The 26,789-nt window shown below is 40.4% G+C and overlaps 1 protein-coding gene across 1 annotated transcript in view; it reads left to right on the forward strand.

Moving 5' to 3' along the window:
- Positions 1-505: 505 nt before the first annotated feature.
- Positions 506-26,789, forward strand: part of prdm5 (PR domain containing 5) — a 47,489-nt gene continuing 21,205 nt past the window's right edge. The window contains exons 1-13 of the mRNA XM_055019954.1: positions 506-880; positions 1,504-1,587; positions 3,876-3,998; positions 6,967-7,135; positions 7,229-7,406; positions 7,654-7,746; positions 7,955-8,076; positions 8,718-8,797; positions 15,063-15,147; positions 16,154-16,311; positions 16,795-16,888; positions 20,906-21,066; positions 25,623-25,716. Coding sequence (XP_054875929.1) covers positions 782-880; positions 1,504-1,587; positions 3,876-3,998; positions 6,967-7,135; positions 7,229-7,406; positions 7,654-7,746; positions 7,955-8,076; positions 8,718-8,797; positions 15,063-15,147; positions 16,154-16,311; positions 16,795-16,888; positions 20,906-21,066; positions 25,623-25,716 — 1,540 coding nt within the window. The 5' untranslated portion in view covers positions 506-781. The remainder of the gene's footprint in view (positions 881-1,503; positions 1,588-3,875; positions 3,999-6,966; positions 7,136-7,228; positions 7,407-7,653; positions 7,747-7,954; positions 8,077-8,717; positions 8,798-15,062; positions 15,148-16,153; positions 16,312-16,794; positions 16,889-20,905; positions 21,067-25,622; positions 25,717-26,789) is intronic.

Genomic DNA, 26,789 nt, shown 5'->3' on the forward strand with positions numbered 1-26,789 from the left:
TGTTTAACATTACATTATTTGACGGAACAAGATATATTGCCGTGTATATATATATATATATATATATATATATATATATATATATATATATATATATATATATATATATATATATATAATTAGTTTTTCAAATAAATAAAACAGGAAACTTCAACAAAAACTGCAGGTGTCTTGTGGATTTTTGGCTCAAACATGTTTGTTCCTCATTCAGTGAAGTTGTTGAAGTTGTTGAGTATCCAGAAATTGTATTCAAGTAACCGTAGCATTATTTCATAATAACATCACTAGAGTAAAAGTAAAAAGTACAGTGGAGTACAAAAGAAAAAAAAATCGAAAAGCAAATTCTTTCAAAAATAAATAAATGCAATTGAGTTAACTAATTACCACCCAACTCTGCTTACTATGCTTTTACTCAGGTTGATTCCCCCCCCCCCCCCCCTAACTTTTCCTCCTTTTTAGTTGCTTTCTGGTAAGTCATCGGTCCACTGAGACCGGTCCACATCGCAGCTGTGTGAACAACCCAGTCGCTGTGCTCAGAGGCAGCAGCCCGAGTGAAGCGCAGGCTGCAGCGGGACAGAAAGGTAGCCCCCGGGCTGCAGAACTTTGGACCAATCAGGACGCCGCTTCGCCTTCCCACGAGCAGGAGCGACAGAGAGGTTCAACCTGGACCCGCTCTGAGAAGAAACTCTCTGCTTCCAATTCAAACTGCCAAAAGCTCCTCCACTTCCGCTAACACACAAAGCGGCCAACTAATTATCACTGAAGGAAACGTTTCCAAGTGATGACAATGTTGGGTATGTACGTGCCAGACAGATTCTCCCTGAAATCGTCAAAGGTCCAGGATGGAATCGGTCTTTACACGGCGAGGCGCGTGAAAAAGGTTTGTGGTTTCCGGTCGCGACGACTAATGGCTACGAGTTTGTACACCGGGGGGTCGTTTTTGAAGTTACTTTTAGAAAGTTTTTGTCTGTGTGGATGGACTGTTTTCTCGCCTTGTTTCTCTCAGTCGCTGTCAAAGCCTCGCGCTGAGTTCCAGGCTGCCGCTGTGACGTCTGATGCCACGTAGCTACAGTAACTTCTCTCTGCTGCCTCCATGTCCGCGAGGAAGCGTCTCGCGCCTCCGCGGTCATAATCATTTATCCAGAAGGGAGGGGGGTTTCTTTTCTTTTTTTTCTTTCTTCCTCTCTCTTGCTCCCCAACCTTTTAGCGCCATTTTACTTAAAACATACACATCCCCACACGCCTCCATTGTGCTCCTGCGCGCAGAGGAGACTCCCAAAAGCTCTGAGACGTGTCAGAGGATGACGGGGTTCGCGCGTCAGTCGCTTTGTCAAATTGTTAATATGAGGTAGTAGCTGAATGCAAACGTTACAACGTCTAACCACGCCCCTTGTAAATGTCTGTTTTACTATCCTTCTGGCTATCACGTTCACAGTGTGCGTGTTGACGCGGGTCTTCGGTGACGTCGTCTCGCTGAAGTTATTCCCTCTCCTCTTGTTCCAGGGAGAAAAGTTCGGTCCGTTCGCCGGTGAGAAGAAGCTGCCCAGTGAGCTGGATGAAAGCTCGGACACCAGGCTGATGTGGGAGGTGAACGAACCGGTCACTGTGTGCTTTGTTCAGCCCGTACCACGCGCTCACACGAGAAAGCAAAGCGCTCACGCGCCCCACCGGTCGTGATAAGTGATGAATTATCGTCACACGACAATGGAAACGCCCTGGTGACTTGGAATATGCTCTGAAGTAAAAGGGGGAGGGGAAGAGAGAAATCATTTGATTGATCAGTTTTCATGCTCCAATCTGAAAAGTGTGGCGTGCATTTGTGTTAAGCCCTGCGGAGTTGAGTACGTTTACCTCTTCTTTGCATTATAGTGCAGCCACATTGAACAGATGGGGCCAGTCAGACGTAAGCCTGGACTTTGGTTGGGCCACTCTGACTCATGAGCACGCTTTGATGCTCACTGTAACCAGGCCTGTTTTTACAGCAAACCCAAATCCCACGTTGGAAGATGGGCATGTTTATGTAAAACCAGTTTCATGAGATATCATTCAAATTTCATGTTTGTTTAAAAAACAAATCGATAGTTTCTTTATTTTGTATTTTATGAAATGTGTTCAGTGCTCAAAATCTTTTGATACTAACTCCTTTAAAAAAATATGTAGTTTATTATTATTATTATTATTATTATTATTATTATTATGAGGTTTTATTCTTTAGTTTGACAAGTATGTGTGTTACTTTTTCATTTTAAAGAGCACAGCAGTGTTACTCTTGGTCAGCTGTGTTGCTATTTTTTGTCCAATCTGTGCCTAAAATATGGACAGATATCTATTTTAAACATTGTATGTTTAAAATAAACAAATGATGTTGAAATCTGTTTTTCCTTACATGACCTTGGTATTTCAAAAGTATTATTATTATTATTTATTATTATTATCAAAGAAAAAATTGTGCTTGAATTGACAGAAAATCAAATATTTGTCTTTAATATTTTCATTTTTTTCATGTGGCACAACCCCTGAACTGCCATAAGAATATATAAAGAACATTTTTTTGCCAGAGTGGCACTAATTATTTAATTTCATGTGATGCCTAGGAAGATAGATTTGGTTTAAGGACTTTGTATTTGGGCATTTGATCACCTTGGAGCTTTGTTTTACTGACGTGCGCCGTAATACTGCAATGAGACGCTTGGATCGTTCTTATTTTGCAAAAGCAAATACATGCCTTTTTCTTTCGTAACAATAAGCCGAATAAATCACTTTTCAGCACACAATCTTCAAAAACTTAAAATTTAAGCTGTCGCCGCAACTGCTCAGTTTGGGGTAGAGCGGGAAGCAGTAAGCCGACGCTACATACCGTTTTATTTGCCACATAGAGCGAGCAGCTGTCGGGAGAGATACACCTGATTGATCTAAATTATTATTATATTTCCCCCCTTATGATTCGTTGCTGTCGATTATAAATATGCTATTGTCAGATTGTCTTGTTTCTTTTCCAGGTTGTTAATCCGTCAACGCTGACCGGAGCTGATAAATACCCATGATGGCTGTGGAGAAATTTCATGCTCTCCCAATGCCAATCAAACTGCTTCCCTGTGCGTTCAAAAGCCAGATGTCAGCAGATGTTAGCGTGTTTAAGGTCGACGGAATGAGAGCAAGAGAAAAACTTTTGAAAGAAGACTAGCCATGAATATAAAGGGCTAATTGTGTAGAAACAAATCTAAAAAAAAAGGAACAAATTTGATTTTTCTGCTGATTTTAGTTAAAAAAAAAGTTTTTATTTATTTATTTAGTTTTTTGCACAAACAAATTTATTAAAAACCTCAACTTAAACAATACAGATGTGATATTAAGCTAACAGATATGGTAGATTATGTGTAAACGTTTCATAATTAACAGTAACTGGAATAAAAAGTAAGCAGAGTTCGCAGACCTCGCACGGAAGCGTAACTGGAATTAAGTAGAAAACAAAATACGGAACCTTTATCGGCAAACACAGCTGTCTGCAAAAGCGCAGGTTTATCCAAAGAGATTCTCTGCTTCTGTGTGATAAAGGAAACATTTAATTACGTGGCAGATCAATGAGCCAAAGCCGATGTAAAAGCTGACTCTCGTCCCTCGTCGGGTGCGAAGTGGCTGATGATAACCAGTGGCGAAAACGCTGCAGTTATCCGTTGTTGTTACATTGTGAGGCGCCCGGCTGCATTTGGTGACCAGGTGTTCACGGGAAAGGCCGGCGCTCTTTGTTGTACAGAGGACCAATCTTCAAGGCATCAAGCGGGAGGAGAAAGAAACCAAAAAAAGAAGCAGTTGTTCGTTTCTGAAAGCTCTCACAGTCGCTCTGTTTTCTTTTCTTTCTTTTTTTTTTTTTTCAGGTTCGTGGCAGTAAAGGGGATGTTCTGTATATTCTGGATGCAAGTAATCCTCGCCATGCCAACTGGCTGCGGTTTGTCCATCAGGCGCCTTCACAGGAGCAGAAGAACTTGGCAGCTATTCAGGTACATTTCCACTCAGCAGACAATGAATCCCTCAGCCTTAACCCGATCAATAAAACAGGCTGCAGGATAGGGGAGTAAAGAATCATGTCTCTTTGCCTCGAGCGCTTTCATGGAATAATCCAAAATGTTCGCTTTTTCCTGGTAGTTTTAGGCAGATGTTTGCCGTTGCAAATACGTCCATTTTCCTCCGAGTTCTCCTCATTTCATCATGTTACACAAAGTTTAATGTGTTTCGTCGGGATTTTGCATGACAGACTCGAACAAATGTAGCCCGTAATAGTCAAGTGGAAGGAAGTGACTGTATGGCTTTCAGGAAACTGTCTCCTTCCAAAACTCTCAAAAGTGTGGCATGGTTTTGTTTTCCACCCGCTTCACTCTGCTGCAGCTAAATAAAATTCATAACAGCAACAATGTAAAGATAAGTGAAAGGGAGAGGAGAAGCTCCCACCTGGGCCACATGGGATGCAAAATAAAAAAACCCACTTCTTTAATCAAGTGGTATTAAATTATTTATGAATACATTTGTTAAACTTCTGATGTCAAATGTGTCATTTGTTGGAGCTTATTCATATTTTTTCTTCTGTTAAGCCATGTCACATATTCTTTAAACTTCACACACACATGGGTTTTGTGTAAAAATATAAATACTGTAGTTCAATTTTAGAAAATTGCAAAAAGTAAAAAGCAAACAAAGTCATGGTTTTATGAAAGCTATCAAAACTTTGTCAATCAAATTATTCTTAAGCAGAAAATAGGACATTATAATAGTCCTAATAATACTAACTGTGAGAGCACAAAAACATTATTAAACCCTATTAACTTGCGTTATTATAAAAAAAATTTAAATAGATGTAGAAACGTGTTAGAGAAATGCCACAAAAAGACTGTTATTGTTGTGAGAGGAAGTCCTACAGAGTGTCGACTCAGAGACGCTGAACACAAATGTTGGAGACACTTCTGTGACCTATTTGTTAATAAAATGTGAATCATGTCTTATTTTCCTTGGACTTCACGGTCATGCAGTGCTTGGTGTTGATCCATCGCATAAAATCCCTCAGAAATAGACTGAAATGTGAGGTTGCGAAAGGACAAAGTGCGAAATAATTGACATACTTTTGCGTAGCACCAAGAAACACAACCAAGAGGTCGTGTGAATTTAATTTACATTCATACGAACTGGAACAGACGAGCCTGGAGCAAACACTGACAACCGACAGCAAATCCTCGTTGACAGCTACGATTATTATTATTATTATTTTTTTTATAATAAAAATATGTTTCACAAATTTAAAAGATGCTGATGGTCTGAATATGTTCCTTGGACGCCGCGTTCCTCTGCAGCCAGATGTTGGAACCATTACGAGTGTAATTTGGGGTGTAAAGTTGGATACGAAACGAAATTCCTTATCTCAATTTTGTATTCCTAAATGGCTGAGAAAACATATCTTTTATATGACTCTTGTGATAAATGATGTGTCAACAACAGTAGCCAGGTCTACCACTTCCTAACAAAAAAAATGAAATAAAAATAAATAATCAAATTAATCAAAGAAGAAAAGACAAACACAATTTCTAAAGAGGCACACAAACATGTGAGCTCTTCACCTCTTGCACTTTAGTGTAAGAAGACAAAAGGAAAAGAAAAAGAAAAAGATAGCTCTCCCATGACAGAAGAAAAATAGAGAAGGAAAGAAACGAACATGAACACTTGGGTCTTAGGGCCAAGTTCCTGCCATTAATACTGGAACACACAGTGTGATTGGTTGTTTAAAGGTCACGCATGTGAGTTAGACCTCTGTGTTTCATCAACAATGACATTTATTGTTTGGTTTTCCTCTCGGTAATCATTATTTATGTACATTTAGAATCCTATAATTAAAACAAAATGACGGTTTGATTTTATTAACGTGACCTTTCAGGACAGCAGAGTAAATGAACACATTTTTAAGGTTACATGCCTTTGACCTGTGGCCTCAATCAGGCTTTGAACCAGTGTTGTCTGGGTCTAATGGGTTGAGACCCCCCACCCCCAACCTGGCAGGCTGCGGTAGACTGACTGTAAAATAAAATGTTCTAGAGCCGGGTCAGAATGTTTCTGTCTCTAAGTTCCACTGTATTCTGCAAGTCTTACTGCTTCTTGAACTGTTTGAGGTTTGACTAGGCCATTTCTACATCTGCAGAAAGCTTTGCTGCCGAATGTACCTCCGTCCGGCTTCCCATCAACTGGGATTAGCGTTCAATAGCTTTGACTCATTGTGTTCACAATAAATTTAATTTACTGATTGTAAACTGTAAAAAACCCTAAACAGACGGGATTATCAGAAATAGTTTATTTTTGCTTTTTTCCACAGTTTTTTTTCCATAACCTCACCAATAAAACTCAAGAAATTCTGCAATATGGTTAAATGCAATTAGACTTAGACTCGTACTTTATTGAACCCTTGCGAAGACTCCCTCAGGAAATGCAGTGTGTGCAGTTTAGTGATATAAATCACACTTTTCAAAGTACCCTGAAGATGCTGTGTCAACAACAGTATTTGTGTTTGTGGCGCTTTAAATGTTGTGTCATTCAGTCACAACCATACAGTTTCCTAAAATAATTAGTGATCTTTTTTTTTTCATCATAATCTTTATCGCTATCACAATACCACCAAAAAATATCTGGATGAAATTCTACGTCCATATTGCTACTTGTCTGTTTGTTGTTTCCTAACAAAACCTTATATTAAATTTTTTTTTTGATATTTATTGATATTCTTCTCGGACAATCAGTGCATAAAAAAATGAAAGTAGTAATCCCGACAATAAGGACGGTTTTAGGGGTATATAAATATCCTTAATTCGAATTTACTGTGACAACGACAAACCAAAATCGTATCACGCTAAATGAGAAACGATACGATACGATACACTCCCACTTTATCGCAATACCCTATCAAATGTGACGATGTCCTGTTTTCTGGGTTAGGACGGAGAGAACATCTTCTACCTGGCCGTGGATGACATAGAGACAGATACAGAGCTCCTGATTGGCTACCTGGACAGTGACATGGAAGAAGAGGAGGAGGAGGAGGAGGAAGAAGTTGTGAAAGACGAGGACGAGAACAGCAAAGAGGCCAAACATCTTGTGGAAATGGGTAAACTCAAATCTCTCAATCGGTTTATGAAACCCAGTGCAAGGAAACCCGTTTGGGTTCTTCTGCGAGTGACGTCTTCGCATATCTGTGTAGAACTTGTCATAAAGAAGGAGGACCATCCCTGCCTGCTGTGCGAGAGCAGCTTTCCCAGTGAGGAAATCTTGGCGGCGCATCTCCAGAGTCTGCACCAGAGGCCCAGCACCGAGGAGAAGGAGTTCAAATGCAGGAACTGTGGCAAGAAGTTCCCCGTCAAACAAGCTCTGCAGCGCCAGTGGGTTTATTCATCTGTCGCTCAGCTGTGCTGTTGGGCAGCAGCATAATCTAAGACTGAAAAATATAGAAAAACCCTGTCTTTAGCTTAAATACATGGAATAGGACAGCGTCTAGTCTTTCTAACATTTCAGGTTGCAGCAAACAGAGAGTTAAGATGCAGAGCTGTGGGTTGCACAATTCCTGTTGTTATATTGTTAATTTTTTTATTTCACGGTTGCATGTGATTTGATTGTGCTTCTCCTCAGCGTTTTACATTGTTCTGAGTCGCTTGACCCGTCGGGCGACTCTAAAGCTCATCAGTGTTCACTTTGTCACAACACCTTCAGCTCAGAATTCAGGTAACATACACACACGCACACACACACACGCACGCACGCACACACACACGCACGCACACACACGCACACGCACACACACGCACGCACACACGCACGCACGCACGCACACACGCACGCACACACACACACACACACAAACGCCTTCATTGATGTGTAACTGAATTATTTCGTTCATCCTTATTTCCCTTCCATATTTCACGTTGGACAGTTTCGAGCAGCACAAGGAAGCATGCAAAGGAGACGCCAGGTTCATATGCAAAGCGGAAAGCTGTGGGAAACGATTCAAAAGCAAGGACGCTTTGAAGAAACATAAAGGAAACGTTCACACAGGTGGGAATCTGTGTTTGCGCTCGGCGCGGTGCCTTTGCCTTTGATGTTCTCTGTCTGTTGCTCCTCCTGATACACTCATATACAATTACCGCCCCATCAATTATTGTTTTCATGTAACTAACGCGCTTGCCCATCAACGCTCAAGGAGCGAAAACAAAAAAAAACGAACGTGACCTCGATCAGTTAAAACCGCTCCAGTGTTAAGACCCGTCTCTAATTACATGAGCTCTGTAATTGCTGACCTGTGTTTTCTGGGGCGGCTTTACTCCGCCAGATAATTGAGCTTCCACAGCTATTTATGATGGGATGTAGGGCAGCGCGGAATCCGCGAGAGCCTCAGATGTGAATCGAGTATCAAACAGAGATTAAGATATTCATCTGAGAGGCTGATGGAGCCGAACGTCGGGCCTTCATTCTTTTCCAAAAACGTGGTCGGGACGGGGAGAGTGTGTTGGCAGGGAGGGAGCGGATCAGACACAACAGATGTTGATCTGGTCATTTAGACGGGATAAAAGCTTTACAAAACACTGGGTTCACTGTACATGCAATCATAAACTGGTCATTTTTTTATTGATCAATGCTTGGTCATAAATTTGGCTCTACTGTTGTCATTTATGCTTGTTTGTTTGTTTGTTTTTAAGGAAGTGCACGACGAAAACTCACTTGCACCATATGCAACAGAAAATGTTCCTCTTCTCTGAATCTTCAAGAGCACAGAAAGGTGAGGGATTCTCAAATACAGCATCTTGCAAACATATTCAGGTTTGTGGTCTTTGTGGTGATACCCCTAATGTGACAAATAAAAAAAAAAAGATTATTAAATTATAAGTCAATTATGTTAAATGCTGATTAAATAAATAGAAAATTAATCATTCATTTATATCTCACATTATCAAACTTAAGAGATGTTTATAAAATATAGCAAAATAAGAATCTTGAAGGTGACTGAATGTAGAAAAATAAAAAATGAAACGCTTAATCCCCCAGTAGCAGAGGTGTTACGTCTGTGGTTGCTCTTGAAGGATTGTCAAAACTTCCCTTTTAACTCACGGCAACCCTCAAAAGTCAACCTTGATTTTTCTCATTGTATCATTTTTCCCATAATGTTCCAGTTTTTCCGCGTTATGCCCCTCCACTCTCCTGTCATCACATCCTCGCCCTCGTATCACATCAGTAACTCTTGGTTGAGAAGTTGACGCTGCTCCATCATTGTGGCCTGATTGATCGAGTGCTATTAAGATGAAACTTTGGGACTTTGTCGAGTGTTTACATTTCAAAACAGAACCGCATAAAGAGCATTTTGCATCCCGCACTGAACTCTGTTTGGACTGTTTCTCTGTCCCGTTCTGGTTCGGATCTGCTGTCTTTGTTTCTGTATCAACTGGCTCTCCTTACAAATGCGCAGCAGCGCCCTTTTCCAGATCGCAGCCCAACCAACACACTGAAAGAAGGTCTGAACAGACGTTACTAGTTAATTAATTAGAACTTATTTTAATCTAATAAAATATTAAAAGATAATTACTTGTAAGTTGGATATTTTCATTCCTACCCCAAAAGAATGCAATTGTTTTGAGTGAAAAAGAAACCACCCCACTGTGGAGAGGGGCCCTAAAATTTATCTTTTTGGTCCAAAAGGTAGTGACTGGAACTAAAATTGCAGATTAACCTGAACACACCGTCCTCACTATGAAACAGGGTGATGGTGGCTTATCGTCGAGGGGATGTGTTTGTTCAACACGGACAGGGCAAAGTCTGTGGAGCTAAATAAATCGCTCTCCCGAAATAAAATCGGTTAAAAACTGCTGAAAGATTTGAGGCCGGGACCCAACAACGACCCCGAAACCCACACCAGAGCAGTACGGGAGGGGGGGAGGAGGGAAGCATGGTCTGGTGGTGTAATGGCCTAGTCTAAGTCCAGATCTAAATACATATCCGGACCGGTGACAGCTGTTAAGTATCGCTGCTCTTCATGCAGCCTGACAGAGTACAGGCTTGGATTTGCTGAGGATTTACTCAGTTTTTACAGCGATCTCTCTTTGGAGCCGTTTCTTCCAGCTCGCTCGTCCCCATCCACCGTACGCCGTCTGCAACGCACTCTGACCTCTTTATCTCACGTTCTGAAGCGCTTTATGTGCTCCTGTGATCACTTGTTCCCCCACTTTATGATCAATTTGTTGCAAATGTAAGCTGGGTGACACAGAGCAGTGGGCTGGTTCCTCTTTCACTGGCTCATCCAAACAGGTCTTGTGAAATTTAAGAGCCTCTGTTGGCAGACGTAAGATTTTAACCTTGGCGTCAGGATCCTCTCTCCCTCTTATTGATGGATTGCAGATTTGAACACAGCTGTTTAAATAATCCCTCCCCCCCCACAATTTATGTTTTTATGCAGACAAATGTTTGCTTTTGTTACTGTGGATATCATCCTAGGTTTGTTTCACGCTTTTGGTCACTCATGTTTGGGTAAGTTCTCATCAGACTGCATTCCTCTGAGTCACACAGCTGTAATTTTAGTACAATTACATAAATCATTTTAAATAATCGGTTATAACATTTATAACATCGCAAGAGCAATGCTTTCCTCTGAAAATATCTGATTTATTTCACAAAGTTAAATTTGAGAACATTTAGCTCAAGTCCTTACTTGACAGTGTCATGTTCAGCTCTTCTCTTATGTAAGGATGTAAATTGCTCATTTGGCCACTAAATGCATTGAGTTTAGTGATAAAAATGAAGGAAAAACTTTTAAAATGTAGCTGAGATTTCGTTATTTTGATGCCTTGAAGATTTGGTTTTCATATTTACCCCTTTTCGGACTGGTGCACTTTTAATTATTTGCATTTCTGGCCTGGTTTTCACTTTCATTTTGCTGATTGTAGTCACCTGGTTTCCATGTCAGAAATCACTCCGCCTAGAATTTCAGCTCTTTGGTTTCATGATTCCTCTGTTGTTCCTGTCCAGCTTTCTGTCACCCGACTTTGATTTAATCCTCATCTTTCATCAAACGTCTGGCTCTCATCTGCTTTTGGCTTCTAATCACCAGTATCAAAACAATATAATACTAAAATGTACTTTTTGCGTAATACTTCAGTCAGAGTTCTTGACAAAGCTCTGATTCAGGCTCAGACCATCTGTTGATGTCAAACGCTTACTGACTGCTACCTGGTCACTTAATCAACCAAGGAACATTAATTTGTAAGGAATGAATCACAAGTAAATTTATTCAGCACTTACTACATATATTTGTTAATGTTGTTCACAGTTCTGTAGCCTTGTTTTTTTAACACTTGCCTATTTGTGCTTTTGTATTCACAGATTTACCTATTTCAGATTTTTGGAATGTAACTCCGAATTATTCCCGAAAAATTTTCCTAGTTTCAAATTTTTTGTAGCGCATATCTAAAATATTGAAAAGAAAATGCAGCCCGGGAAGCTAAAACACATAGGCCGAATGGCCTGGTGTTTGCAAAGTGGCCAATCCAGGAGCACGATTAATTTTCCTTCGGTGCTGATTGGTTGTATCCCAAGTGATTGAAATTAGGAAGACTGCGCATCACAGGAAGTATTTGCGGATTTTATCTATTTGCTGGCCTCCGTAATCCCGAATATCTCCAAATACCAGGGATCCAATGTGTAGTCTTTTAGCTTGTTGTCCCATCATTCTCCAAGTGAATGTCCAAGTAGCTACAAGAAAAGACCTCTACTAGTTTTAAATTAATAGAGAGATTCACCAATCAAACTCCATTCAAGTTCCACTTTCTGTAAGTTTTGTAAAAGTGTTCAAAACATTTCTTTATAGCATTTCTGGTGAGAGCGTTCAACATACAAGAAGGGGTGATGTCACACTGGGCGTATGAGAGAACAGAGGTGGTAAAACAAAGTTTTACTAATTTTGTCAAGCAATGATGAAGTGACGGCAGAGTTCAAGTTTTTTTTGCAATCTAATTTTTCTGATTAGCTTGATTAGCACAGTTAGCATGGCTACCTGTAAACACCTGTCTTTGGATATAATCCCAACAGAATGTAGAAATTTTAATCTGTCAACATGTCCATATCTCTTTGTTGCCTGATGAAAGTCTCAATCTCTCACCTAAATAAACCCTCAACATGTTGCAGTATTTTGTAGAAAAACCATTTATTTATAAACATCTCACTAATGCTTAAAGATGCAAAATGTGAGTCTTCTTCCCTCAATAATAACTGCATCCACATGATCCATTGTTGTTGTGGTGCATTCAGCGATTTCACACATGGAGGATTGGCTCGCCAAAGTTTATGCACGTGAACATACTTGAAGATAAACCATTCTGTGTAATTTCCTCTAATTCAAAACATGTAAATAGAAATACTCGCATTACAGAGTCGGCGTTTCACTGCTGTTTCAGCATTAATAAAGTCACATCTGCAGAAGAAAAATTATGATCCACAGTGAACATCTGATGGCTTTGATGCTCTCAGTTTAGATCTATAGCATAAAAAAACACATGTTTCCAGGGAACTGACTATGGGATCAGACTTTATTAGTTGTCGGCAATTACGTTGAAATATTACACAGAACATGATTTTACATGACCTCACTGTGAAGATGAACGCACATTTGAGAGTTCAGCAGTTCAAAAAACCATCTGCACAGGTAGTAATGAGAGGAATTGTTCATCATGTTCTGAGAGCCTGTGAAATATACAGCATGACTTGAGTCTTTTTGTGTTCACAAATGAGTTTATTTACAGTATTTAACAGAAGTCTCCATCAGTATGGCCGACAGCTTGTTAGGACTCTCTGGCCACATTGTTCATATTTTCAGTTGTAAAGGATCTTGTAACATTTTTCTTCCTTTTCACTACGTTTTGTTAGTCTTTCGCAATATTTTTTGAGAACATTAAAGTTTATGGAAATATGAATATTTTTGCGGTCTATTCTTAATTTCTATGACATCCGTTGTAAAACCAAATGAAAAATGTTTGAGGAGTTTCTTTTGGACGTGTTGTTATCCTGCCTGCTCTTCAGCCAGGTCAAAGCTGCACGTTGAGAGACGTTTGGTGTTATAAACGAGCTTCCTAGCCGTCTCCGGCAACTTGCCCCAGCGGCTGTCATCGCTTAGCTTTCATTAAAAACAGTGGTATTTGAGAAGTGTCATTTTCTGTTGTCAAAATCCATCACTCAGATCGCGCTACAGAGATTTTATAAAACCCTGTTGGCTTGTTCATCTTCGGATGCCACTCTGTGAGATTTAAAGAAGCTGGGATTTACAGTACGGTTGCTCCTCGGGGGGGTCGTTTAATCTACCTCAGCTATCTTCGACTCGGAGCTCTCCTGTTTCAAATCTTCTGTGTGTTTACAGTAAGAGTAAGATGTTCCTGTGTGGCCACTGAAACAGAGGATCTCTATTTCACCGCTGACGTGCTGAAGTGTTTTGAACCTATTGCACCAACAAACCCAGAGACAGTAAAATATATAATTAGCTTAAGGAAACGCCATTAAACTTTGATGAATCAATTGGAGTACGTTGACCTCGTCAAACTGACGTTTGGTCTTACGCAAGAACTTTCTAGGAGAACTATAACAGCTTTTTCTACTTGACAAAGTTATGACAGGATAATTTTACTGCAGTTCAAAAAGGAGCGAAAGACATTCTTTTTCCAATATTTAAACTACATACACAGCTTAAAATAAAGTTAAATGCATCAGTTTTTTCCAATGAGTCTTTTCAAGATTCACTGCCTCTAACCTTGATTCATTTCATCGAGATTCTTTGTGATCCGATCAACACAAAGTGGTTCATGCACTTATTCCTGGCTTTTTTCTGCACTTACAAACCAACTTGCAACAAATTAGTTGGAGAGCCATTGCTGCCACAAATTTTCTAGTCTTGCTATGGATTCTGATTGGATTGAGTTCTTGGCTGTGACTCGGTCATTGTATTACATGGATATGTTTTGATGTAAATTATTATATATTATTTCTATTTAGAGTAGCTGTACTGCTAGAGTTGAACCCTGGCTGCTTTTAAATGGTTGACACTCTTTTTTGGGTTTTTATTTTTATTTTAAACCATGCACCAGTTTTTCCTACTTCAAAATGACATGATACTTTATGATCATCTGTCACAGAAAATCCCAACAAACTAGTTTGTGGTTGTTATGACTTCATGGGGAACAAGTTTGTAAGAGAATTTTAATACTTTTTGAAAGCGTTTCATTGATTTCTTCCAAAAAATTTTTATTCACGTAAATCCAGATGTGAATCTAGATTGTCATGAATGCCGTTTGTACCTCGACCAGTTTTGCAGGCCAAGCCATTAAACAACGAGGCAGTAATTCAAATTGAGTCTCACACACACACACACGCACACACAGCGATCTGTTGCCTGTCATAACACAAACATCAGAGAGGCAGAATTTGTGTCACCATCGAATCAGATCTTGACAAATTACTTTTCCCCTGGAAGGTGGAAACGCTCCAAAGAATCCCTTCCCTACCAAAACATAAAGTGTTATTATAAAGATGGCACATTTATGACTGCGTAACGTGGCGTGTTCTCACAACTTCAATCAATTCCACCCGAGCATGAAGTATTTTTCATGCAATCAAACTTTCCATAATGACACTTTAGCTGAAAAGCAGCTTAAGACTTCCATTATCATCATTTAGCTGAACAAGCTTCTGCAGAAGCAGCACTGACAAGAGGAGCTGTGTTGCATTAGCATATGCTATTGTAGCTGTGGGAACTATTAAAAGCGCTATTATTGGAAGCATGCACTGAAGCAATGAAAGGATTGAGACTTTTCATCACTTTAATTGCTTTTCTGTGTGTGGACATCAGTCTAATGAAAACAGTCAAGATTTTTGCAACAGTTGACCATCCCAGAATTATACCCCCGAGCTCCCGTCGGCCCTGGCTTTAAAAGACGGGGGGAAAAAAAGAAAGAAAAACATTTGCATGGCTTTAACATAAACTTATTGTCATTTCTTTTTTTTTTTTATTGTAGATTCACGAAATATTTGAATGTCATGCATGTGACAAAAAATTCATCTCAACCAACCAGCTCAAACGCCACATGATCACACACTCTGGTAAGAAAACACTCCATCAAATGAGCACAGAGGAAACCAGATCATTACATGAGTAAATGTGTTTTGTTTAAAGTCGGTTGGGATTTTCCAACTATTTTCTGTTTGCTAAATGCCAGAACAATGAGAATTTGTAATACTTTACATTGTTACGTACAGGTTTAACCATGTCACCTGATAGTTTTCGGTGGCATTGCCTTTTTGAATGGTATGACTTTGGTATTAGGCTCTCACAAAAGACCTCTGACTGAACTGGTGTATCTGAGCCAGGTTTGTAGGCTGCCTTTTCCACGGGATGAGATTAGTGCTTTGTGATGGTAACTCCAAAACACTGAGTGTGTTTTCCATCCACCACTTTGTAATAAATTTGGGTGGACACTGAGGGTCATCCGCCAATCGTTAACCTCTTGGCTGATGACTTCAGATGTTGATTCAATATCCCAACGTTATGAATACCAAATTTTTTGTGAAGTACAAACTCCCACAACATGACGCTGCAACAGCTTTTCCTTCAAAGTTCTTAAACTGGTAGGGTTTTTCCTTTTGCCTCCAGCGTATAATGATGGTCATTATGGCCAAACTACAAGTCTAGTTTCATCAGACATGTCTCCAAAAAATAGAGTCTTTGTCCCTCTGTGCCTTTGCAAAGGTATAATCAGGCCTTTCCCGTTTCTTTTTGAATAATGTCTTCATTTTACAGGACTTGTTTCAATTCATATCTTCACGTTTTTGCTTTTGTTCCCATAGTATTTACACTTGGCAAGTTCAGCTTGCTTGATATAACCTTCTGGATTTCTAGGAAACAATAGAAGAAATTCTATGTCTCACTGTTCTAGAATTTAGCAGCTAGAAATGATTTTAGAAATCCCAACTGGCCTAACACAGGAAACATTTACTCTGATTGAATGTCAAACAATGAGAAGACTTTGGTTTTTAGACAACATAGTTTGGATTTTCTTAAGTTTTGTTTCTGCTAACTAAGCAGAACTTGCATCAATCTGTCCTTCAGAGAAGCGACCCTACACCTGTGAGATCTGCAGTCGGTCATTCAAGCGTTTGGATCAGGTCACGGCTCACAAGATCATCCACAGCGAAGATAAACCGTATAAGTGCAAGCTGTGCGGAAAAGAGTTCGCTCACCGCAACGTCTACAAGAATCACAAGAAGGTGAGCAAACGCAGAATCAGAGCTCTATTGTTTGCCTTTTAGCAAATTAAGTTAGAGTAGGAGGTCTTCTCTTTATAGATTCATTGTTTTCTTTGGGGAGATATTCTGTCACTTCAAAGTTACTCATTAGCAAGGCTGTAATCAATCAGGGTCTCATCGGTGGTTGTTATCTGTGGGGTCTCTGGACCTTTCCAGCCCTCCGGGTTTCTCGTGTTTACTTTAGGGATTAAGGTGTCATTCAGATTGATAGGGGAGTGGATGGATGGACGGAGCGGTGCGGGCATGGTCAGGTGAAACAGAAGCTTTTTGCACAAGAATCACTTTAAACCACTCGTCTTCATCACCAGACCTAATTGGGTGCTGGTATTATGTACGATCCATTAAAATCAGTTTATGAAGCCGTCTTAAAGGCCAAGCTGAGGCAGAGGAGGCTCAGCTTGCTCATTATGAGAAACGCTGACTCTGCCCGACTCTTCCCTGCAGACCCACTCCGAGGAAAGGCCCTTTCAGTGCGAGGAGTGTAAGGCGCTGTTCCGCACCCCCTTCTCTCTGCAGCGCCACCTTCTCATCCACAACAGTAAGTACGGACCATGTTCTTCAAAGAATGCTTGCTCATTCACAATTCCTTGCAAAAGTTGCATTTTTTTTTTCACATTTTGCAGCCACAAACCTCAACCAACTTTGCACTCCCTAATTAGGCAAAGGCAGATTTAGAAAGTCTGTGATTCTCAGTTTTGGAAACTTGGCTGCCTCTGTTCTCATTGTAGCTCTGGTTGTATGTTTAGGGTCATACAGCCAGGTGACCTTCCACCTTCGACTAATACTTTCTGTGAGCCCAATCTTTCTTCTCACCACTGATCCACCGTGATTTGTCCTGTCAACAGTTTCTCCCACCAGAGCTGTGAATCTGTGATGATAGATTGAAGAATGCTGTGAGATGCTCAAAGCTGTTGTTGTAGTCTTATGACCCAACTCTTATAATGTTTTCCACATACGTCTCATTGACTTCTCTACTGTGTTTATTGGTCTTAATTAAGCTGTTTGGTCACTAATGTTTTCTAACAAAGCTTCATGGGACTTGGATTAAATTCCTCTCAGGTTCCCCTAATCAAGTTTTGCATTCATGAGTCTCAAAGTGTCTCAAACTACTTTATGTTGAGCTTCGGTATAAAATCTCAATAAAAATGAAGCTAAAGTTTGTGGTTATAAGTTGATCAAATGTGAAAAATTCATTGACTATCTGCTGGTTTTCTAAGCATTAATCAGTTTTTCTGCAAGCTGTTTGCAATGCTGATCAGCATTTTCAGAGTCCTGTTAAGTCTAACTGGTTCTGCAAGCAGCGGTCTGCAATCACATCAATACTTGCTGGAAGATTTCAGACAGTTGCTCATCTTCTTTTTAATGTTAATAGTTGCTGTTTTTTCAGTTGTGAATCAAAGAACGGGGGGAAATTTACAGTATGGGAAGTTGAAACTTTATAATTGCTTGTTGCTGATCTCCATGTTTGCTGCAGTTTGTGCCCCTGCATCTGACAAGAGTCGATTCGCTCAGATGCAGCAAAGAGTAAGTAATTCTAAGACCGAACCAGTTTTAAGTTCTGCTCTCTGCAGAAATACCAAAAAGAACAAAAGGATGAGGAAAAAAAAATCAATAAAGCACTTTAAGGGATCTTCTACTTTTTCCTTCTCAATGCCATGTTTACTGGAGTCCTGTTGCAACATCATCAATTATGCATTTTTGTCTGCAGTTAAAAGCGGAAAGTATTAAAATGGCTGATTTGAAGGAGGAGTCTGCCACTGTAGTATGACATTATCTTATTTTCTGTTTTTCTTTAGAACTGTGGTGGTGCAGGGGCAATGCACAACCCATGTATTGAGGTCTCAGTCCTCGAGCCGATGGTCGCAGGTTCGACTCCTGGCCTGGCGATATTTGCCGCACGTCTCCCCTCTCTGTCATTACCCTCTTTCCTGTCAAACAAATCCGTAAAAAAAGCTGCAGTGACATGTTTAAAAAAATGAAAGGCTGCCCAAAATCTATGATAAGTAACTAGGTTAAAAAAAAATAGATGTTATGCTGTCTTTAAATGAACCAGCTTTAGCAAACAGTAGCCAGCAAATGGTACCATCAATACCAGGCCCATAAAGGCTGCAGCTGCAAAATTCTTGAGTGTATTTTCAGAGTAATGAGGCATGTAATTGCGTCTGAATGCAAACTGTACTGAGGGAAAGAATTTGTTGCATCCTCTCTTAAAAGAAGCATAATCTCACTGTACGTCATTGTTTAGGCTTCTCCTTGGTACAAAGTGCTTATTTGTTGTAGACCTTTCAATAAGACAAAAAAAAAACTTAAATATATTAGTGTGAATGCTCTTTACTTGAATTGACTTTTGTCAACTAAAAATGAGAATGAGCTCAAGAGTGTTGGCAGGGTGACAGATGGATGGATATTTGTATTATTGGATAGATGGACACTGCAGACAGACAGACACGATGAATTCTGCCTTGATTTTGTCCTTCCCACTGAATCTAGTCGGCTTGTGGGTTTTATAGTTCTTTCCATATTTCCCATATTGTTATGAGTTATCAGCTCGTCCCTGTGGCTGATTAACAACATGTGTCCTCTCTCTCAGAGATCGTCAGGCTGACACACTCTGTGGCTGAGGCTTGGCAGGATGCAGCTCCATTTCTCTCACAGAACCAGATAACAAAGGAGATTGTAAAACTGGAGGCATTTCCTGCTGCTGTCCCAGGTGGCAGGCAGCATACTAGCAGATTTCACCGCACTGTGGGAGGGAGAATTACATTATTAATCTATTTTCTATAGGAGCATTTCCATTATTCTGCCCTAAACTTTCGCCCTCCCAAACTTATTCACCTGGAACTATTAATCTATCCTGGAGGTTTGCTTTGTGCGTTTACACTGCTGTGCACAGCCCTGCTGTTCAGACAAATGATGTGTATCGACTCTGATGGCTCCCTCCTTCCACCGATGCATAAGTGCTTCAAATAGGAAGAGTATCCACCTACATTTATTTCCACTAGTACAGAGGAAAGCAAAGAGTGTCTCCTTATGAAGAAAAATCTGCTGTTTTCAATAATGAAACTAAAACAAATGATTCTTTCATAGCGCCTTCACTCTATAGCCTTACTAAAGGGTAACTGTAACAACTTACTCCGTGACCTAAACCCTTTTTGGTATTTGCAAAGGTTAAATGAGAAAGATATTGATCAGGATTGCAACTTGCTTTTCTGCATCCTCAAGCAATAATTAATTTTTTTCTACAGTGGTTACACTGAAGCAGAATTAAAACTAAAAAAAAGTGTGCTACATGAACTTTATTTTAATCACTTATTGGAGACAGGTACCAAAGTCATAGCGAGGTATATACAGCCAAAAAAGAAGTCACGTTATTTAAAATCGTGCATAGATCAAGTTATTAAAAGTATCAACTCCAGACGAGTTATAACTGGAACATATCCGCTCCAGTGTGTCGAGCAGACATGGGAGTTTTTTAACATTTATGTTGCGAAGCAAAAAGAACAGAAAAATCACTGAAGCAACACGTTGCTGCAGCCGCTTTGTATATGATGGACACTTTGTACTGTATTGATGCGTTGATATGATGTCGTGCTGAGGGCGGAGCTTCAGAAAGAGCAGGAGTTTCTTAAGGAGACAGTGGCCCAATTTTAAAGTGACATTGTGTACTTGATTGTTCAGTAAAATGTTACTATATGGCTGCAAAATACACACTCCTGCCCCTTTAGGCATGACAGAAGAAACTTGTGATCATGTCATCCAGTCCAGTTTCAATCTTGGACAAATTCCTGAACATACATCCTCAGAACATGCATGTCTTGCATAAGATGATTTTCTTTTTTTTTTTTTTTTCTACACCACCTGTGTTTTTACTACTTCCAGGCTTTGAGAATAACTCATTGTAAGTATGCATGTGTGTATTACTGGGATGCGTGTGCGTGCGTGTGGAAACATGCATAGCTTGAGATTCAGCAAAAAGCCCGGCTCTGCATATTAATAGAATCTGCCCGCGATCCGCTGTTGACATTTATCACCGGCAGGCGAACGTCTCCGGCTGATTGAAAACACGCCAAACCTCGGTTTCCAAGTTGTGTTCTGTCTTATTGAACTGACCATCACCGGGCTTGAAACCGCTCGCCAGCCTCCATCCAAAGAAGGCTGTGGAAATTGAATGATCTCCATATAATGGAAACACGGACTCCCCAACAATAGAGGCTGTTGTGCAGAGGCAGAGAGCCGAGGCAGACATCGGGCTCCGCGCCGGGAGCTGCTCAGGTTGTCTGCATGCTGTCTGACTACGGCCTTTTTCACTTCTTTTCAGCAGAAGAACTATTAAAACAGGGTATGTTTTCAGTAAGAGAATAACAAAAGAGCAAAGCACAGCCAGACCGTTCTGAAAAACCATTGTGTGAAGCTGAAAAACCCCTCTGTTTATAGTTTTCTCTGCCCACACAGTGGTGAAATTGGGTTCCCGCTCGCTGTTTTGGTGTAGAGAGGCGACAACAATAGCTCACACAAAGCAGCTCCCTCTAAAGCGGGCTCCCTGTCCTCGCTGCAGGTGAGAGGACATTCAAATGTGACCAGTGCGACGCCACCTTTAAGAGGAAGGACACGCTGAACGTCCACATCCAGGTGGTCCACGACGGCCACAAGAAGTACAAGTGCGACCTGTGCGAGAAGGCCTTTGTCACTCCATCGGTCCTGAAGAGCCACAAGAAGGTGAGTGGAACAGGCTTCAATCACACGCAGTGATTACGCGACCGCAGCCTCTTCAGACTGAGTTCGGACGAAATTGTCGTGACACATAAAGTTCAAACTGCATAAAGTGGAAGAAATCATACTTATGAAACCGTAAATTGGAGAGTGTTTTTGTCTGTTTGGGATTTTATTTAATAGCTGTGAAGTGGGGCATTGCTACAGAAGTTGAGAACAGTTGCAGTCTATTTTTTTCAATATAACGAGATATTTATGTAATTATGAAATAACAACGACAGGTTTCTCACAATAGTAAGATAATTTCTTCCATTATCAGGAGAAGACATTAATTCTCTAGGTAATAAGATGCTTATCTTACTTTTTCCTCAATGGTTTTCTCAAGAGGAAGAGTCATGGTTTACATAAACATACCATGAGTTACAGTTATAAATCACAGTTTTACATGGAAGATTAGGTTTCACAATTAAAGAAACCTGAAAAATGAGGAATGCACCCCTGAGTCATTAGCTTGTAGAACCAGCTATCGGCACAATTACAGTTTCAAGTCTTATGTTTATATTTGGACTTTGAATAGGCCATTTTAACAAAAGGTCATTGTCATGTTGGAAGGTGAAGGTGGAGCCTGTAACAGGTTTTCTTCCAGGAGCAAAGTTCTCCCCTCAGCAAAATGCAGCCACCACCATGTTTTGGCATAGAAATAACATACTCTGGGTGATGTCCAGTGTACATTTTCTATCACGTTTTGGATGGAAGAGTGCCTTCTTCCATGCGCTTGCTTATGCCGCAACAACGCGAAATCTTTCAAAAGTTTAGTGTTTGTGCAAACATCTTATCACACTTGAAATAAGAAAAAAATAACTTACAAGAAACTTTTCACCATCATATAGGAGCTTGTTTTAAGTCAATAATTCTTTAATGTTGATGGAAAATGACAAATTATAAGATAAATATTCTGCCAGTGGAACAAATATTTGAACTTATAATATAAAAATGTCTTGTCTTGTTCTGCTGGCAGAGTATTATTCAGTTATAACTATTGACCTAAAACAAGCTGAAAAGTAACTTGTAAGTTACTTTTGTCTTTTTTCAAATGTACTAAAATATTTGCACTACAGAAACTCAACCAAAAATACTTTTATGTTGTGTTTTTACAGTGTAGTCCCTGACGGCCTGCAGCCAGTAGGTGTTCAGTTCTGACATCTTCTTGATGGTTAAATGTTTCTCCGTGAGATGGTCAAACCTTGTGACGCTGTTTTATAACCTAAACCTTTTGCAAGCTGACTCTGATGCTCCTCCAAAAAGCTTCCACTGTTTGAAATCCCATCAGGCCTCTTGTCATCATAAAGCGATGCGGCCATCTGCAGCAATATCACAGATTATCGAACTTGGTGTAGTCATCCATCTTGATTTCTGCCTCTTATCAAATGGATTCCTTTACAGATTCGAAACGACAGTCAGTACATTAGCTCTGCAGGGCTTCACAGTTCCAAAAAAGATCTCTTTGCAGATTATGAGCCCTAAACCTGACTCCACCCGCGACAGTTGCGGATCAAGATTGAAACCAAGCAGCTTCTTGGCACACAGCAAAAGGGAAAAAAATCCCAGAACAGTAGGACCCGAAGACAGCCACTCTTGAACTGTCTCGCTGCTGACCGATGTCTGGAGACCGCCTGGGGCCCGGGCCTGATCAAAGTCAGGTTGCAGAGGAGACGACGACTTGCTGGCTGTGTTTACATGCGCCCCATTTGACCACAACACTTTAGTTGCTTCTGGAAACGTTGCTCTCCAAATTGTCATCGCAGACTAGACTTTGCCCCAAATTTGGTCAACAAATATTTTATAAATGTATTAAGTATGTAAAAAAGCATAAACCAAACATTTGACAAAGAAAGTTTAGCTTTATGCTTTAAGGCGTTAGATTTCCATACATTTCTGAATTTTTTTTTGACATGAGACAAAGAAAAATTGGATTTAGATCAACATGCAGTTACATAAAGCCATTCCTCTCATAATTTTTGTGAAACTGTGAAGAAATATTTGACATATTTAAATCTCTGCAGAGAAACAGCATTAATAATCTGACCTATATTCACTTTACAACTGTACACTTCAGTGTGTTTATCAGGATTGTCAGAAATATATATACAATCTTTACAAATGAGAATTCAAATAGTTCAGTTTTCAATTGTAATTGCCCCAATGACGCCCCTAAAGAAAATCCAGGTGTCACCAAATTAGCAAAGCAAGAAACATATTAGAAATATATTTAAAGAAAGATTTTTTGGGAACAAAAAAGGCATTTCTCATATTAGTTTTATTTAATAAGAAAATGAAAATTTTATTTCCTAAAATGCAATAATGTGAGCGCTCAATTTTTTGAGGCGAAGGACGCATCTACAGATTACAAATATTCTTCTAACATCAACACAGTGCAGAGCTGATCTGCTGACTATTTCTTTTGGACTTACCAATTAATAGTTAAATAACTAAAGGTTAATTGAAGATTTTTTTTCTGAACCATCTGAAACTAAAACTGGCATTTGAGGAGTTCTGTGTAGAAAATACCTTTACCTTAGATGCAAGATGTGCAGTTTTGTCTTAATCTCTGAATGGCTGCTGTGCTCAAGTTAAGGATTAATCAATTACTTAATTAGACGAGACTAAAAGATTAATCACGATTATTCTGATTAATCATTTCAGCCCGACTAGGAAATACATCTGCTTGGCTTTGGAAGCAGCACCAGTTCTATTGTGAGCCGGAGCTTTTTTTCCCCCATTTGGAGCAGTTGAACAAATAAAACCATTAAGTGGTATGTGACTTCTCCACAGTTGTGGGTAAAGCCTCCTGTCAACATGCACAGGCATTAGTCGAGTGCCTGATGGCCTCTGGAGGCTTAATCAAGTGTCGGTTTACCGAGCAGCAGCTCCAGGAGGAGAAAGGAGAAGAAAACACGATGATCGTGGTTAAGGATGGCTTTGAGTGACGGCCATTATCCAGGCTCACTTACAGTCCTTTTGTGCCACTTCAGAATGAAGCAATGAATCATCCCGAACCACGGGCCCGGATTGTCGTTATATGAGAAAGTGTGCGTTATTGTTAACGTGAACGTGCATGCCGTGTCCTCTTTGCGCGTATGCACAAGAATGTGCAGAATGCACAAATGACTGAAAATTACTGGGCTGCTTTTTTGGGGGTGTGGGGGGTTCTTTATGTGAAAAAAAAAATCTAAACATCAATAAGATCCACACACAGGCGACGCTCCCTCGGGCTTGTCGGTGCGTGGAAGTAAAAATACCGGTGATGTTCTGTCTGTTGCTCTGCAGCACTGATCCATCTGGAACCCATGTGTTGGTATCACTGGGTTTTGTTTGTGCATTGCTGAGCGTGAGCCTGCTCATCTGTGTCAGCTTGTCTCTGAGCATGTGTGGACGGGAGGAGGGAATGGGGGGTCGTAACAAAACACCTGAGGTGTCAAGAGGGACGCGGTGGGGAGAAGGACGGGGCCCCAAAGAGGAGGTGTTTCTGTGCCGCAGTACGGCTGTTGAAACTGTCGCTCTGAGTTTGGACCTTTCAGTGTCGTTGTTGTTTCAAAGGATTTACAGCAGCCTGGGAAGCAGAAACCCTGGTTCGGTTCGTGGCGCTCAGCCGTGTTCTGGATTTGAAAGTGAAAGGAGGGGAAGGAGAAGGAGGAGTTGTTTAAAAACAAACCCTTGCTTCCTTGCTGGATGGATATTTGGACTTCAGGTCCTGGCAAATTCCCGTCGTCTGTGTACCGTCTGTGATCTTGCAGAGCTGATGTCAGAATGTGCATCTCCCCTGCAGAAAAAAACAACGACAGCTAACTACAAAACCTTTAAGAACAAAAATTAATCAATCTAAAATGAAAGTCTTACGTTTTGCTCTGACGAGACTGTTTAATCTTAGTTTCAGTCGCATAGAGAAAACTCAAATGTACAATGCGCAACAAAAGTTGATCATTTTCTAATTTCTCATGTTGCATCACAATCCCGCGATGAACTCAGCACTTCAGTCCGTTGTTTTGAGGGAGGCAAGCGATTGTCGTCTCATTGCGGAAGCTCCATATCAAATGAAGCAATGTCGCCTTAGTGTGTTATTTGCTCTCAAATTTGCACTTTAAGCACAAAATTGTTGCCAGTTATAGACGTTTTTTCTTTCTACATCCTCATCTTTGTTGCGAACTCACACCAGGCTGGATGCAATTTGTACCAAAGAAAACTCAAGCTAGGTTATTGGGGAAAATACCATTCCCGATATTTATGGTTTTTGTCTTCACTTTCATTCAAGCCTTTAAGGCATTAAAATGTCTTAAAAAGTCTTACATGTGATTTGCTGAAAGCTTTTTGTGATGAAATAAAACAGCAGATTTGGTGTTGAGAGATAGGTGATGAGTATCTGAAAAATACACTTTGTGATATTAAAATCCATCAGTCACACCAGATCACAATTTAAGAACACTGGAAGGATCAAAGATTGAATGTTTTTTCCTTGTGTTGTCTTCCTATCCACCACATGTTTCTCTTTATCGTTTCTGTGTCAGACTCACACAGGGGAGAAGGAGAAGATTTGCCCTTACTGTGGACAGAAGTTCGCCAGCAACGGCACGTTGAGGGTTCACATCCGCAGCCATACAGGTTGGTCTCAATCGAATCTGTTTATGAAACAATTGAACACTTGTGCAGCGTAACAATCACGAACGCAGTGGCCGTTCTTGGCACGGAAAGATTCAAAAATCTCAGTTCGCAGCACCTCTTCTGCACGTCAAATCTGTTCGGACCGTGTTTAGATGTTAGAAAGATGCAACATGTTGCAGCATTGCTTTCATCAGCCTCCTGCACCCCCACAGTTCTGAGCCCTGGATGTTCATCAGCCTGCTTTAAACTAAAGCTACACATTCCTGTGTGTTTCCTTACCAACAGACTGGTGCAGAGGCCTGGCTCGGCCACACAAAAGCTTCTTGGCTTCCATCCCCTCCTTTTTTTTCCCCCTCTGTCTCTCCGCCTGCCTCCTGGCCGTCTTCTCCTTTTTCTCAGTTATTCCCACTTGCAGAGCCTTGGAAAAGTATTCATACCCCTTGGACCTTTTTCCCCAATTAGTCACAAACGTCATTGTGTTTTATTGTGGTTTTATGTGACAGGCCGACAGAAAGCAGTACATCATGGCGAAATGGTTTAACTTGAAAAACATGTCTGAGGCTGTTTGTTGCCTTGCAAGACGAAGGTTCTGGGTTCGAGTCCGGTTTTTCTCTCACTGAACAGACGACGAGCGGTCATGATACCAAAACCGGATTTTGGTGACTAGCTGAAGAGAAATGTCAACGTTGCTGTCCGAGCGCCTTTCCACATAAAACACGGCGACTGAATCATGCACAGAGCGCAGTCGAAATATTCGGCCCAGGCCTGATTGTACAGGTTTTTTAATTTTTTTTATTTACACCATTTAATGTAATTTAATTTTCATTTTATTTCATCAATAGTTGATGTAAAAACTAAAAGAAATTCACGTGCAATCTTATTTTCTGATTACAACTTGTGTTCCACATAAAAATAAAGTACAACTTGCGGTTACAGCAAGACAGAATTAATACTTTTTCAAAGCTCCGGAAACTTTTTCCTCTTCTGTGCCTCGTTGTGCCACGTCCCTCTTTCATCTTCTGTCCATTTGCGGCCACAGACTGGCCTGATGAAGCATCTCCATGTTGCTGCAT

Source organism: Poeciliopsis prolifica, unplaced genomic scaffold (assembly GCF_027474105.1).
Source record: "Poeciliopsis prolifica strain line A6 unplaced genomic scaffold, Auburn_PproV2 SCAFFOLD002, whole genome shotgun sequence".
Classification (NCBI taxonomy): domain Eukaryota; kingdom Metazoa; phylum Chordata; class Actinopteri; order Cyprinodontiformes; family Poeciliidae; genus Poeciliopsis; species Poeciliopsis prolifica.